Here is a 15,833-nt window from a genome sequence, read left to right as displayed (position 1 = left end):
GATGAAAAATAAGGGAGTCAGGAATTTGGTTATTCTGCCTTTGTATTTGAAAATTGAAAATCTTATACGAGTGACAATGTTTATTCTCTTTCAGAAGGAGAAAATGAAAAAGTGTCCAAGGTGGAAAAAGCTAGACAACTGAGAGAACAAGTAAATGACCTGTTCAGCAAGAAATTTGGTAATGTTTTGATATAAATGTTTAAAAGTTAGTATCATTGCTTACACCATAATTGGATTAGATGCTGCTTTGTTTCAAAAGACATGAAAGCAGACAGTTAGAAATTATCTTTATTGCAGGTGAAGCCATCGGAATGAATTTCCCCGTAAAGGTTCCTTACAGAAAGATAACCACGAACCCAGGTTGTGTAATAGTTGATGGTATGCCTCCAGGAGTTCCATTTAAAGCACCCAGTTACCTTGAAATAAGTGCCATGAAAAAGATCCTGGAGTCTGCAAACTTTATCAAATTTACAGTTATACGGTAAGATGGCTTGAGGCCTTTCACTGGAACATCTAGAAGGTGTCACATGTTAAATGTCATGCTTGCAGCCAGTGAATAGCAAAGGGAATAATGTTGGTAGTTACCATCACAATGCGGGAATGAGCAGCGCGGTGATGATCTAAACTATGTTGATTCGGTCTACCACTGAAGGATAGGATGCAAATTCTGCTTTCCAACTGTGTTAAGCTAGTGATTTTGAATAAGATATAGAATATTCGCCCAGATGTCCTCTGTAGCCACTGCCTCACTTCTCTACGCATGGAAGGCTACACTGTGTAGCTTTAAAATAATATTGAATTGAATTTCCTTTATTGTCATTCAGACCTTACGGTCCTAATATGAGAATAGGATGAGAATTTACTTGGGGCTTTAATTTACAGAATAAGTTAAATCTTGGTCATGAGATACATAAACTATTTTGCATACAACTAAAAATGTGTATATTTTTCCCCCTCCTACAGACCTTTTCCAGGCCTCCTGATTAATAACCGTAAGTGGAAAAAAATCATGTGAGATTGCTTGGTATAGTTGATGTATATCTTATGTTTGAATGCAAGTGAGAATGTAGATTCTGTCTGAAAATTTAATACCTGAATGACAAGTGTTGAATTAACTAATTATATTTGCCTTGTTTTGTAGAGCTAGCTGAACAAAGTGCAGCAGAAGGTCCAGTAGTGACATCTGTGGCATCTGCATCCATATTACCAACTGCCTCATTGGTCCCATCTCCTACACTTGTGATGTCTACTGCACCGCTGGTACCACCTACAGCACAAGGTGAATATACCATTCAGCTCAATCATTTGAATTAATGATTACTTTGCGGACCACTTCATTTGGTTTCTTTCACATCAACTGCAGGGTGTCAGTGTCCAGGTAAAATAAAACAAGTTGTATTAAAGATTCCAAGAGTTTGTTTCACGCTCAGTAAAGATCTTTGATATTGTAAAACTGAGATTGTGTGCAGGGAAGTGAAAGGTTGTATGGTTAGAAGCAGCTTTTGATAACTGTCGAGGAATGTGAATGAGTATCTTAGCTGTGTAGCTGCCCTTATTGTGTACTTTTGGAACGTGAAGACCAGATCATTTGTTCCAGTTTGAAAGTCAACCTTCCCAGAAGCACATAATTCATATTTATTTTAGACATGCAGCGAGGAAACGGGTCTTTCAACCCACTGAGTCCATGCTGAACAACAATCCCTCGTCCACTAGCTCTATATTATCTCAGTTTCGGATCCTACACATTAGGGGCGATTTACAGAAACCAATTAAGCTTCAAACCTGCACGTCTTTGAGTTGTGGGAGAAAACCGGAGCACCCAGAGGAAACCAATGTGATCTCAGGGTGAATGTGCAAACTCCATACAGACACCACCCGTAGTCAAGATCAAATCCGGGTCTCTGGCGCTGTAAAGCAGCAACTCCACTGCTGCCCATTAATGTCCTTTTGACTTTCAGAATTGCACATTTGTTTTCCGAAGTAACTTCAGAGGTATCTTCAGATTTGACTTTTGTAAGGAAATGGGAATGGTGACTTTTTTCATGAGGAAATCTTTTTTTTAGTAACAAACTGAAATCATGGTTAGAAATTGGATACATTTTATGTAACTGAAATTAGATATTTGATTTATTTAAATAAGGACCTAATTTGAAGAAGAAAATGTTTCCAAAGTTTCAGATTGCCATCTCGAATGATGTGATTGGGGATTTTAAATTTATGCTAACTTCCTTCACAATGGTATGTATAGTTTTGTGTGAAAGGGAATGCACTGGTTTGATGAATGCAGGAGGTGGTACTTATTTACTGTCCACTGATGATTTATTTATCTGGTTCCCTTCTGCTGTTTCAACTATTTTGCTGCTCTTGGACATTTTTAATGCTTTGGAATATTATATTTTGTCTGAACCTCCACGTACATAAACATTGATATAAGCCTTACTGACGTAGAAGATTTCCTTGTACATAGCATTGATATTTTTTTCCGTCAAACTTGCAGGACATGATGTCAGTCTGCGTGAGAAATCTCAGCCTCCAGAATCATCCAATGTGGAGGTGTGAGTTCCAGAAAGCTTGGGCATCATTGTATTATAACTGTACAACATAGGAAAAATGTTTGCTTATATCCTGACCTTTTTGTACCATTGGAAAGATTTTTTTTCTTTTTTATCAGCACAAGATTATTGCTTTGTGAAATTCACTGAATTGTCTCCATTGGTTGAGGGTGTGTTCTGTACATCTGACTTGTCAACCCGAATACTTTTATTAAAGTGAAGAAAAAATACTTTTGTCTGTACTGGTGGCACCATTTGTGTTGAATGTTTGTATTTGGCACTAATTGGTTTGTGAGCTGTCTCATGTTAGAGGCATTATTTTTTATTATTGTAACTAATTATGCTGAAATTGTGCCTCCCACCACCCTTGTCCCCAAAAAAGTTACATAAAATGTATCAACAAACAATGAAAATGAAAACTTCAATCAAAATTATGGATAGTTTGAATATTTTCTCAATTTCAGGATGCTGTGATTGTGTAATCCTTTGGTCGTAAGGAAGGTTTTACCAACATCTAGAGTTTTTGTTAGTCCCGTTATGTTCAGTGAGTGAAAAAGAAAAACATTTCCTTTAAGTCAGTTGAGTTAAATTGAAGGATTAGTTTTTTGTTTCCAACAAAAAATGTTGAAGTAGGAGGAAATATGATTGATGGAAAGCAGTCCACAAGATGCAAAAAAGGACTGAAGTCAAGAAAATAAATTTTAGAGCAACCATAGAGTCATTACATGTATCCCATTTGAAATGTTGAATGCAGTGAGGATGATCAGTAATTTATTTCTGAGGTATCGTCAAATTATTTGTTTCCATTTAGTTTTGATAGGTTCAGGTAGGGATAGAACAGTGAATTAAAATGGCAACCAAATGTGAGATTAGGTTGTTTTTGGAACTGAATGGGAGGCGAAAGGAACTGTTTGTAGAGAAAGGTGTACTATTTGGAGGAATAAATAGAATCCATGTTCATTCAATGCAACTGCAAGTGAGAAATTACACTTGCACTTAAAAGTGTACATTCTAAACTTGTGCAGCAGCTTTGACATCCTTTTCTCAAAGTACAAAAGCATATTGATGGGTTGAACATTTAGTATTTGATATTTAAATTATTAACTTCAAAATGAGCTGGTGTATACATTGGGAAACTTAGTTCAGATGCTAGTTAGAGGTGAAATTATCCCATTGGAAAACTTGGAGTTTTAAACTATTCGATATGTATTTCATTTGGTAACAAAGCATTTGACTAGACTTAAATTTGTTTTCTGCTTCTAGACATATGAAAATTCCATGGCATTACCCAACTCTCCACCACCAGTTCTACACAATCCTAACTGGCTTAGTTGCTTTGCAACCCGTTGAACAAAATCTATTTTCCTGTTGTCTGAGACCATTCATCCCATTGAGATCATGCCAGTTTGCAGCAGAGCAAACCTTTCAGTTTCATTCATTGTATTTCCCAGTACCCTAAAAACAACTCCCTCCTCGGGACCATTGGCAATCGATTATTTTTCCAAATGGCTAAAATACCAAGAAATATTTTACAGTAGCCATTTAGCCAACCTGCATATCTTTAGAATGTAGAAGAAAAATATTACCTTGTGGAAACACTCCAAGGGGAAGAATATGCACCTTCATATAGACTGCACCTTGGGTCAGGATTGAATTGGTTTCTCTGGAGAAGGCAGTAGCACTAACTATGACCTTAATAAATGTTTTGTGGTTGCCTTGTTAAGAGTTTAAATTGGTTGTACGTGCTTTCTTGTGCGGTTGCTCCCTAGGCTGCAGCTATTATTTTGTTCAGAAACCCTCCTGTCCATTTAACAGCTAGGTCCTGTTATAAAATCTGAACATAATTTGGGGAAAGATGTCCATTAAAATAGATGGCCTGTACTGAAGATCATTCCCAATATGTTGGTTTGGACATTGGAATATGGATGATATTGCTGTTGCATTGCCCTATTATTTAATCTATTTTACAGTTTATACATCAACATTGTGAAAGATATTACAAGTTTTTTGCAATGAGAAAAAACCAGTATGGCCACATTGAGAACAGCGTACAAATATTTTGTAATAACTTAATTTTAATTTGTAATCAAGATAGTCAAACAATATTTTACAAAATGAATTGTAAATCAGATGCATTCTGATGTCTTTTTATTCAATCCCTTCTTGTTTATCTTTAATGGCAACCTGGAATAGAAGATTTTTTTTCATTAGTCACTTTGATCAACCAAATATTGTTATGTCAGCACAGGACAGCTTTGTGAGAAGTCTGAGGGAGACCCTCAACACAAGTGAGTTTGGAGAAGGCAGAATGAGAAACTAGAACAAAGGCTGAGAAAGTTTGTAAGGAAATTTGACTATAGGGACAGCTAACATAAGGTCTAATCACATCTATGAATATGGAACCACCCAACACAAGTATAAGATTTTGAATGTGGATTGGCAACTGGTCGAGGGGTAGAAATTAAAAGGAATACAGGTAGTTCTGCTATCCCACAATGCAAATTAGATATACCAGGAGTGATGAATTAGGGAGTATTTGTATCTTGTGGACTTAATATCACATAATTTCAAAAGGAACCGTGGAATCACTTAAAAGTTACAATGGAAAGTGGCAAGCTGAATAACTGCCCTGGGAGAAAAAAATTCCATGTAGCCTAGCTGCAGTAATCATACATTTATCTCTGGGGAAAAACACAGCTCCTACCTACACAGCAGGTGACAATTGAAATTACTACGCTATTGACATTTATGCAATGATACGCTATTAAACAACATAGTATATAGGGTTTAGTACTTTTAGCCTGCAGTAACAAAAAATTAGTTATTAGTTTAGTTTATAGAGACAGCTTAGGAACAGGCCCTTCAGCACACGCAAACCCGTACACTCGTTATCTTACACATTAGGGTACATTTTTTTTTAACCAGAAGCTAATTAACCTACACGTCTTTGGGATGTGAGAGGAAACTGGAGCACAGGAGAAAATCCACGCCATCACGGAGAATGTACAAACTCCGCACAGACAGAGCCCAAGGTCAGGATCAAACCCAGATCGAGGCAGAAACTGTACAGCTATGCGATTGTGCTGCCCTTAAAAAGACGCATTTTTGGAAATACTGTTGGAGAAATCATTTGGTTCTTCTTCTTGCGTATGGCGTGCACAGCCTAAATTTGTGGGTCAACTTGTTCTATTTGATCTATTTGTTTGTGCATGTCGGGTTGATTGCATTAGTCGAAATAGGGTGGACCACGTGAAGGTTGCAATCTCCCACCCCATTTGGTTATAGTGAGTCTGAAACACTAACCCCCTTTTCCCCCATTGACATTGTTTTCATAACACCATTTTCTATAACACAATGTTTATTAGGATTGCAAATATTGTGTTATAGCAGAACTACCTACATAATTTGCAGGAAATAAGAATGTTACTAGGTTGGGATCATAAGCTTTGCATTATATAAAATGCAAATGACATTGATGCACAACAAATTTTGTTTCAGAAACACTAACAAAGCTTCTGAAGGTTTTTGTCAAATATGGAAATAGTTCTGTGTGGAGATTGTATTGCGGAGGAGCAAAAACTGTTGAAATTATTATCCTGCGACTATTTGGGCACAAAAAGAAACATTCAAGAAAGTCCGCCGAGGGTTTTATTTCAAAAGGGTTAGAATGTAAAGGTTTGCAATGATAGACGTGCTAGAGAACGATGATCAGACTCAATGTTGTTTGGTTTCAATTTACCATAATACAGGTGGGTTTATGGAGAGGGGATACCAAAGGATACAAGTAATCAGTGGGCAAAGCCAGTGGAAATTGCAAGGAACATAAAGACATTGATTGTTCAGGTACTCAAACTAATGATGTATTAAATTGAATTGTCCTGCCAATACGAAATATCCTTAAACTTAAAGCCTCTCCATTTGTTAATGTTGCCCTATGGTCTCCCATGTGAAACTCACTGGCAATGCTAGTGAGCAAATACTCAAGCTAATGGGATGCTCAAGCTGAACAAAATATTTCTACACTGAAACATATCTAAAATATATTTTAACGTCCACCACAATTAATCAGGTCTGCCGGCCATGTCTCAATCGCCATACTGAAACTTACCCGGAACCGCTCTTCTAAAAGAGATAACTCACTGATCAGATCAGTGATGGCATTTGTAAATGCCTCTTGTGGACTGTAGTCTGGAGTTGTCTGCACACGGATAACAATCTTATGTTCGAGCGGATGAGGTACTTTGTAACCTGCGAATAACACCTGGGGGTCTTTCAACAACTGCCTGTAAAGCAAAACATCAGATTTATGTTGTCAAAGGTGACTTTAATCCCAAATTCCTTATTTCCTCACAGACTGTACACCACATTGATCGCAAATGTACTTCTGCAATTTGATATGAATGCTAAGACTATACATCAAAAAATTAAATTGTTGAGTGCGACTTGTTAACTCTGGAAGGCAGCCACAGAAGGATTTTATTGGGGATGATATAATTTCCTCATATTCTGGAGAGAATTTGGGGTTGATTCCTTCTTCATGTTGTCAGAGCACAGAAACAGGCCCTTCTGCTCACTGTATCCATAATCACCCATTCACTAACAATTATATAGCTATAAAGATGCATATAGTCTTCATTGCAACTGACCCCTCAAACAAGATCTGCCTGAATGGCATGAACATTCAGCTCATTCTGAACGGTCCAACGAGAGGTTTTGTGTCTGAGGATCAGGGGTGCAGGTCAAAAGACAGACTTCAAGCATTACAGGTGAGTGTCAGCTATCATAATAACCACAATTAAACGTAAGAAAATCCTTGACCATCTGAGTTACACCCTTTGGTATCATAGATCTACAAGTAAATGTAATCCGTATTAGAACATTTATTAGCAAATACCTGTGAACTAAACACCAATAATTGGTGAATAAACTGCTCACACCAGATTTATTCTCCTTAGAAGCAACCTTGCAATAGAGCATTCAGTTGCTTTGTTCAATTTATTGGGTAATGATCTCTTAGGATGCATGAACCAGTGTGTTCTGAATTGATAGAAACAGCTGACCAAGGCAGTCCTGCAATAGGGAGGTGGTAGGTCAGGGAGCTCATGGTTGAGTGAATGGGGTTTGCTTCAAGGTTGCTTTCTAGATATTGTGATGGTGGAAGAAAAATAAAAATGAGCTCAAATCCGTGGCATGCTTCAGTCTACATTTGGCCCTAATACATCTGCAAATCCATAAACACTTGTCTGAGTTTAAAGGGAATTACTTATTCTGTACTAACCAAAGTGATTTGTAGCAGCAAAGTGAAAGTTGGCATTGATGTAACAGTAAATTAGTCAAATGTGGAAATCAACCTGTGGAACCATAGGCAATAACACACTCCTTGATGGGAGTGAACAGAAATTTAGGGATGGTAGTTGGAGGATTCTAAAAGTTCACAACTAAAACACCTTCAGCACCCCAACATTATTAAATATGTTAAAATAGATTCACTGAGTGAAGTTTTTTACTTACGATCGGATGGTATTACCCAGGGTATGGTCCTCCTTGTTAATGGTGAATAGGCATGCATTTGGCACTTTTGTGTCTTTTGTTATTGTTATTCTAAAGAGAAAGAAAAATGGTAATAGTACAAAACAAACAAATTAATCGTCAGAAAATACCTGCACACCAAACACACAATATGAACTAGATCAACATCAACTTGACAAGTATTCAATAGAGGAATACAATTAAGAGGGAACATTTCACAGGTACCTGTCAAACGCTCTGAAACATAATTCTTGGGAAACTGCAATTTAACCAAAACTACGGTTGGCAAAGTTGTTACCATGAATATAACTTGGACACAGGTTTTTGATATGTTTTGTCAGAAATTCCTTGAAAAGGGAAACTTTCCCAAATAGCCTCCTGCTGGATTGGCCATCCACAGGTAGGCGGAGAGTGATTTAAGTTGCCTTTGCACAGATCTCAATGGCCCATTCATTAGCAATATATGGACTGGTCATTCTGAAGACATCCAGCATAAGCATGTTGACAAACGTGATCAGTACAGAGACACCAAAGAATCAGTCAGGCACTTGGACAGCCTCTGCCTTGGTCAGAGAGAGCTCATATATTGTGAAGCCCAACTGAAATGGTCTAGAATGCTCTTGTTCTTTTATTTTTGTTATAGTATGCAAACAGAAGTTATACTGACTGTACTGAGTGTGTTTCATCACACTCAACATTCTGTATGTTTTGCCTACTGTGGAATAAAGCAATTTATAAACTCAACTAAGTTGTGTCTTGCCTACTGCAAACTTGCTCTGCCTTACAAGAAACCAATGGACTTTCACTGTTATAATCTTCATTACTTAAACAGGTTCATTATGTTAATATCGCCTAACTACATGGTGGAGTCAACATTAAAATGAATAGTAAACTTACTATGGTCAAATAATACAAACCAAACGGAATGCTTGCAGGAGGCTTGAAGGTGATCGATGAGGTTATGGCAGTGGACATTGTCTACAGGGATTTTAATAAACCCCATGGTGGGCTGATCCAGGAAATTAAGAAGCACTGAATTAACTGACTTTGCTGTATGGATCCCAGAACTTGCTTACTGATACAAGACAGAGGGTTGTGGTGGAAGGACAATATTCAGGCTGGAGATCTCTGACCAGTAGAGTTCTGTAGGGATCTGTGCTGGGACCTCGCTGTTTGAGATACATAAAATGCCATGGACGTAAACATAGATGGGTTGCTCAGTACAATTGCTACATAAAATCCCAACTTCTATACCCAATATCCAGACTGATAACGGGCAATGTTTCAAAAGCCTTCTTTACCACCCTATTTACCTGTGACACCATTTTCAGCAAACTCTGTACCCCTAGATTTACTCAGCACTACAATGTTCCCAAGAACCCTACCATTCACTGCGAAGATGCTACCCTGGTTTGACTTCCCAAATTGCAACATTTCACGTGTATCTCTATTAAACTCCATTGGACCTTCCTCAGCCATTTGCCCAGCTGATCGAGATTCTGCTGTAATCTTTTATAACCATCTTCACTGTCCACAAAATCACCTACTTTAGCTTAACCTGCAAATTCACTAATCCACATTTTCATCCTAATCATTTAAATGTACCATAAACAGCAACAGGTTCAGGACTGAGGTGCACTACAAGCTTCCAGTCCGAAAAAAACACCCTTCAACTATCCATGAGTGATGGATGGTTTACCAATCAAGAGATTTGCTATACGCATTGTTGGAGTTGCACTCATCGGACAGAGTATATTTCATAACATTTAACTTTTGCCGAATGGTGGAAAGGTTTTGTGGTATTAAGTGGTGAGGCACACTATGCAGGACATCCAGCTTATTTGCTCTTGCAGTCACTATTGAGCAGCCACATTTCTAGTCAATGATAACCCTTCAATCTGCTCCTTGAAGATAATGACCATTGCCATTACCACTTACCATCCCCATCCCATGCCTGAATGTTGTCTAGGTCTTGCTGCAGCCCGACATAAACTGCTGCATTTGCTGAGAAGTTGCGAATGGAATCTTGGCACTGGGATGATTGATATTCAACAACCATATCATCTTTGTGCAAATATGACCCAAATTATTAGAGCGTTTGCTCCCATTCCATATTACCAGGGCTCTTTGATACGTCGTTCATACGACGGAGTGCATCAAATTGGCTTCTATGATTGTAGGAGGAAGCTGAATACATTATTCACATGACGCTGCTAAATGAATGCATTTGGGGGGCCATGCTTGAGTACTTTTTTCCCCCACTCAAATGCTGGACATGAGGATGTGCATGTTCTTTAAGATTTCCTCTCTCATCAAGTGTTTACTTATCCTCACCGTTCACAGCTAGTCTGATAAGAGTGGTGAGCAATAACTGGTCTGTTAAATGTGGATTACTTAGCCCTGTACATTCAGGGTAAACAACCAATCATCAAGCATTATATCCAGTGTTGCAGCTTCACTAGTTGAGAAATGCACTAAAAGATATTCCAAGTGCTACTGTTCATATGGCATTATTTAACCAGTTGATTCTCTACTTGGTTGTAATGGTAGAGCGAGGCATATGCTGAGCTAATAAGGTTACAAATGAAATGGTGAACATTTCTGCAACCGGTGATCCACAGCACCTCATGAATGCCTGTTCTAAGCTGTCACATCTGATCCTGGTCCATTCCATTTAGCACAATGGTACAGCCACCTAACACAGCCTTGAATGTCCACCATGTGAAAATTGGGCTTTGCTTCCTACCCTCACATGCATCAGCAACAGATAAAATGGTGTAGATAAGGCAAATCTCTGGGGTCAGCCACTTGGGAAAATTCTAATTTATTAGTTGTAAGCTTTCCAAATTTCAACTTATTAGTTGTAAGCTTTCCAAATTCTCTACCCTAAAAAGCTGATTGATCTTTACCTGGAATAAATTTAGAAGATTAAAAGTCTTGTATATGAATGCGCGAAGTATAAGAAGTAAGGTGGATGAGCTTGAGACTCAGTTAGAGGTTGGGAGATATGACACTGTGGGGATTACTGAGACGTGGCTGCAGGAGGATCGGGCCTGGGAACTTAATATGCAGGGTTATACATCCTATAGAAAGGACAGGCAGGTGGGCAGAGGAGGGGTGGTAGCTCTGCTGGTAAGGGATGGAATTCAGTCCCTTGCGAGGGATGACATAGAGTCACTGTGGATTGAGTTGAGGAATTGTAAAGGCAAGAAGACACTAATTGGTGTTATCTACAGACCTCCTAATAGTAGCCCGGATGTAGGGTGTAAGTTGCAGCAGGAGTTAAAACTGGCATGTAACAAAGGTAATGCCACTGTGGTGATGGGGGTTTTCAATATGCAAGTAGACTGGGAAAATCAGGTTGTTTCAGGACCCCAAAAAAGAGAGTTTGTAGAATGCCTCCAAGATGGCTTCTTAGGGCAGCTTGTAATGGAGCCGACCAGAGAAAAGGCAATTCTGGATTTAGTGTTGTCCAATGAACTAGATATGATAAGAGAACTCAAGGTAAAGGAACTGCTTGGAGGTAGTGATCATTATATGATTAGTTTTAATCTGCAATTTGAGAAGAAGGTTAAATCGGAAATGTCAGTGATGCAGTTGAACAAAGGGGACTATGAAGGCATGAGAGAGGAGCTGGACAAGGTAGACTGGAAAGGGATCCTAGCAGGAATGACGGTGGAACAGCAATGGCAGGACTTTCTGGGCATAATCCGGAAGACGCAGGATAATTTCATTCCAGAAAGGAAGAAGGATTCCAAGGGGAGTAGGAGGCAACCGTGGCTGACAAGAGAAGTTAGGGATAGAATAAAACTAAAAGAAAAGATGTATAACACAGCAAAGAGTAGCCGGAAGCCAGAGGATTGGGAAACTTTCATAGGACGACAGAAGGAAACAAAACGGGCAATACGGGCTGAAAAGATGAAGTACAAAGGGAAGCTGGCCAGGAATATAAAGAAGAACATTAAAGGCTTCTTTAGATATGTTAAGGGAAAAAGAGAAGCAAAGTCAAATGTGGGTCCCTTGAAGGCAGAAATTATTATGGGTAACAAGGAAATGGCAAAAAAGTTGAACAGTTATATGGATGGGAAGGGAATGGAGGGTCTGGTCACGCAGGTATATGGGATAGGGGAGATTATGTCGGCACGGACTAGAAGGGTCGAGATGGCCTGTTTCCGTGCTGTAATTGTTATATGGTTATATGGTTATGGTACTTTGGATCTGTCTTCACTAAGGAAGGCACACACAATCTCCCAGAGGACAGAGGATCTAAGGGGGTAGAGGAACTGAAATAAATTTTCATTAGGTGAGAAATAGTATTAGGTAGGCTAATGGGACTGAAGGATGATAAATCCCCTGGGCTTGATGGTCTGCATCCCAGGGTCCTCAGGGAGGTGCCCTAGAAATAATGGATGCTTAGTGATTATTTTCCAATGTTCGATCGATTCAGTTCCTATGGATTGGAGGGTAGCTAACGTTTTCCCACTTTTCAAGAAAGGAGCGAGAGAGAAAACGGGGAATTACAGACCAGTTAGCCTGACTTCAGTGGTGGGAAAGATGCTGAAGTCAATTATTAAAGAGGTAATAATGGGGCATTTGGAAAGCAGTAAAAGGATTAGACCAAGTCAACATGGATTTATGAAAGGGAAATCATGCTTGACTAATCTTGTGGAATTTTTTGAGGATGTGACAAGTAAAATGGACGAAGGGGTGTCAGTGGATGTAGTGTATCTAGACTTTCAGATAGCCTTTGATAAGGTCCCGCACGGGACACTGGTGACTAAATTTAGAGCACATGGTATTGGGGGTAGGGTATTGACATGGATAGAAAATTGGTTGGCAGACAGGAAGCAAAGAGTAGGAATGAACGGGTCCTTTTCAGAATGGCAGGCAGTGGCGAGTGGAGTACCACAAGGCTCGGTGTTGGGGGCCGCAACTGTTTACCATATATATTAATGATTTGGAAGAGGGAATTAGGAGCAACACTAGCAAGTTTGCGGATGACACAAAGCTGGGTGGCAGTGTGAACTGTGAAGTGGATGTTAGGAGGTTGCAGAGTGACCTGGACAGGTTGAATGAGTGGGCAGATGCGTGGCAGATGCAGTATAATATAGATAAATGTGAGGTTATCCACTTTGCGGCAAAAATAAGGGGGCAGATTATTATCTCAATGGGGTTAGGTTAGGCAAGGGGGAGGTACAGCGAGACCTGGGTGTCCTTGTACACCGGTCACTGAAAGTTGGCGTGCAGGTACAGCAGGCAGTGAAGAAAGCTAATGGAATGTTGGCCTTCATAACAAGAGGATTTCAGTATAGGAGTAAAGAGGTTCTTCTGCAGTTGTATAGGGCTCTGGTGAGACCACATCTGGAGTATTGTGTTTAGTTTTGGTCTCCGAATTTGAGGAAGGTCATCCTTGTGATTGAGGCAGTGCAGGGTAGGTTCACGAGATTGATCCCTGGGATGGCGGGAGTGTCATATGAGGAAAGATTGAAAAGACTAGGCTTGTATTCACTTGAGTTTTCAAGGATGAGGGGGATCTTATAGAAACGTATAAAATTATAAAAGGACTGGACAAGCTAGATGCAGGAAAAATGTACCCAACGTTGGGTGAGTCCAGAACCAGGGGTCACAGTCTTAGAATAAAGGGGAAGCCATTTAAGACTGAGGTGAGAAAAAACGTTTTCACCCAGAGAGTTTTGAATTTGTGAATTCCCTGCCACAGAGGCCGGTGGAGGCCAAGTCACTGGATGGATTTAAGAGAGAGTTAGATAACGCTCCAGGGGCTAGTGGAATCAAGGGATATGGGGAGAAGGCAGGCACAGGTTATTGATAGGGAACGATCAGTCATGATCGCAATGAATGGCGGTGCTGGCTCGAAGGGCCGAATGGCCTCCTCCTGCACCTATTTTCTATGTTTCTAAGATTTGAACAACATCAAATCATCAGATATGGATATAAGTCTGAAGAAGGATCTTGACCAAAACGTCACCCATTCCTTCTCTCCTGAGATGCTGCCTGTCCTGCTGAGTTGCTTCAGCATTTTGTGTCTACCTGAGACATGAATAGGACAGGTTTGGAGGGATATGGGCCAAGCACAGGCAGGCAGGACTCGTGTAGCTGGGACATGTTGGCCGGTATGGGCAAGTTGGGTTGAAGGACTTGTTTCCACACTGTATCACTCTATGACTCTATGATGAGGTGCAGGAAACAATGCGGATGAGAGAACCCATTATGTCCATGTCCACTGGTGCAGTCACATCACTTGCTTCACTATATATTTCAGAAGTAAACATTGGAAAAGCTAAATTTACAATGTATTTGTAATAGATATTTCACAGGCACCTTTCTCGTCAATGACTCGACGCATATAATGTAATGACTCGATGCATACAATTCACCCCTCGCACTCACTCTAGCTTCTTGGGCAAAAGCTCTGCCTGTCCCAGTGGAAACGGGCTGAAGGCAGATTAGGTACGTCGGCAAGTGGAAAGGATGGAGGGAAAGGGGGTGGAGGGAGAGACAGAAGAGAGGGGGGACGAAAGAGGGGAGGGAAGAAGGGAGGAGGGAGGGAGGGGAGGAGGAGAGAGAGGGGAGGAGGGGAGAGGGGGGGGGGGAGGGAGGGGGAGGGGGAGAGGTAGGGGGAGGAGAGAGAGAGAGAGAGAAGGGAGGAGGAGAGGGAGGGGGAGAGGTAGGGGGAGGTGAGATAGGGGAGGGGGAGAGGGGAGGGGGGGAGGAGAGAGAGGGGAAGGGGAGGGAAGAAGAGGGGGAGGAGGGGGGAGAGAGGCAGGGAAGGAAGGGGGGGGGGGGGTGGAGTACATGGGGATGAAATGGGAGGGGATTTGAGAGGCGCGGTCCCGCGGTTCGCTCTCCCCTTCCACCCTCGTCTCCACCCTTGTCCCCTCCCTCCCTCCCTCCCTCCTTCTCTTCTCCACTCACTTCTTTTCTCCCTCGAACAGCAGGAAGCTCTCGAAAGCCGGCGGCGCGTTCATGTCGCCGAGTGAACAACGAGGCAGCCGCGGGGACAAGAGATGCCGCCCGACGCTGGGCCTCGCCACCCGCCCACAGCGCCGCCGCCTGGACACTCCGGGAACTGCAGCTCCACCCGCCCACGGCGCCGCCGCCTGGACACTCCGGGAACTGCAGCTCCACCCGGCCACAGCGCCGCCGCCTGGGCACTCCGGGAACTGCAGCTCCACTGCGGGATCGCGGGACAGCGCCGCCGCTTGGACGCTCTGGGAACTGCAGCTCCACTGCGGGACCGCTGGACAGCGCCGCCGCCTGGTCACTGGTGAGAACATCTATCTATCCAAGGACACGGCAGGATTAGCGGCACCTCCTGATCAACCCGCGAATAACGTGAAAAACATCAGCTGCAGTTGATGTTCAGTTTAGTTCAGTTTATTGTCACGTGTACCAAAGTATCATGACAAGTTTTTATTACATGTTACCGCTGCACCACAGAGAGCATATTAACGTATGGCATCTGTGTGTGGTATCTCAGCTGCACGGAGGCGGAGAGGAGAGCTCTTCAGCGTGTCGTCCACAGAACGCAGAGGATTATTGGGACACAGCTACCAGCCTTGGAGGGCGTCTACCACACACGGTGCCCCAGGAAGGCCGTCAGCATCCATAAAGACTCCTCACACCCTTGTAACGGACTGTTCGAACTACTTCCCTCCGGCAGACGTTACAAGGCCTTCTACGCCCGAACCTCCAGACTCAGAAACAGTTTTATTCCCAGAGCTATAGCGGCTC

The 15,833-nt window shown here is 41.5% G+C and overlaps 2 protein-coding genes across 3 annotated transcripts in view; one reads left to right on the top strand and one right to left on the bottom strand.

Moving 5' to 3' along the window:
* LOC129710462 (general transcription factor II-I-like) overlaps positions 1-8,825 on the top strand; it is a 121,994-nt gene extending 113,169 nt beyond the window's left edge. The window contains exons 31-35 of the mRNA XM_055657418.1: positions 95-178; positions 298-481; positions 964-992; positions 1,142-1,279; positions 2,498-8,825. Coding sequence (XP_055513393.1) covers positions 95-178; positions 298-481; positions 964-992; positions 1,142-1,279; positions 2,498-2,559 — 497 coding nt within the window. The 3' untranslated portion in view covers positions 2,560-8,825. The remainder of the gene's footprint in view (positions 1-94; positions 179-297; positions 482-963; positions 993-1,141; positions 1,280-2,497) is intronic.
* polr2j (RNA polymerase II subunit J) lies at positions 4,608-15,171 on the bottom strand. Of its 2 annotated transcripts, XM_055657922.1 has the most exons (4): positions 15,015-15,170; positions 8,064-8,153; positions 6,661-6,835; positions 4,608-4,736 (listed from the first exon to the last, which is right to left on the bottom strand). In XM_055657922.1, exons 1-4 carry the CDS (start codon positions 15,065-15,067, stop codon positions 4,701-4,703), a joined length of 354 nt encoding a protein of 117 aa, XP_055513897.1. In that variant the 5' UTR covers positions 15,068-15,170; the 3' UTR covers positions 4,608-4,700. The 2 variants fall into 2 exon arrangements, with proteins under 2 accessions (XP_055513897.1, XP_055513896.1); XM_055657921.1 differs by lacking the exon at positions 4,608-4,736 and having other exon boundaries at positions 6,598-6,835; positions 15,015-15,171.
* Positions 15,172-15,833: the final 662 nt, after the last annotated feature.

The sequence above is a fragment of the Leucoraja erinacea genome, chromosome 28 (genome assembly GCF_028641065.1).
Source record: "Leucoraja erinacea ecotype New England chromosome 28, Leri_hhj_1, whole genome shotgun sequence".
Taxonomy (NCBI): domain Eukaryota; kingdom Metazoa; phylum Chordata; class Chondrichthyes; order Rajiformes; family Rajidae; genus Leucoraja; species Leucoraja erinaceus.
Note: the sequence above shows the minus strand (reverse complement) of the source record. Positions and strands in the feature narration are given on the sequence as shown.

Bases quoted from the DNA above. Each gene is read 5' to 3' on its own strand.
- polr2j (XM_055657921.1), bottom strand. From the start codon at position 15,067: ATGAACGCGCCGCCGGCTTTCGAGAGCTTCCTGCTGTTCGAGGGAGAA. The intron at 8,154-15,014 runs GTGAGTGGAGAA...CTTTCTCTTTAG, and splicing joins CTGTTCGAGGGAGAAAAGAA to AATAACAATAACAAAAGACA. The intron at 6,836-8,063 runs GTAAGTAAAAAA...TTTGCTTTACAG, and splicing joins CTGGGTAATACCATCCGATC to GCAGTTGTTGAAAGACCCCC.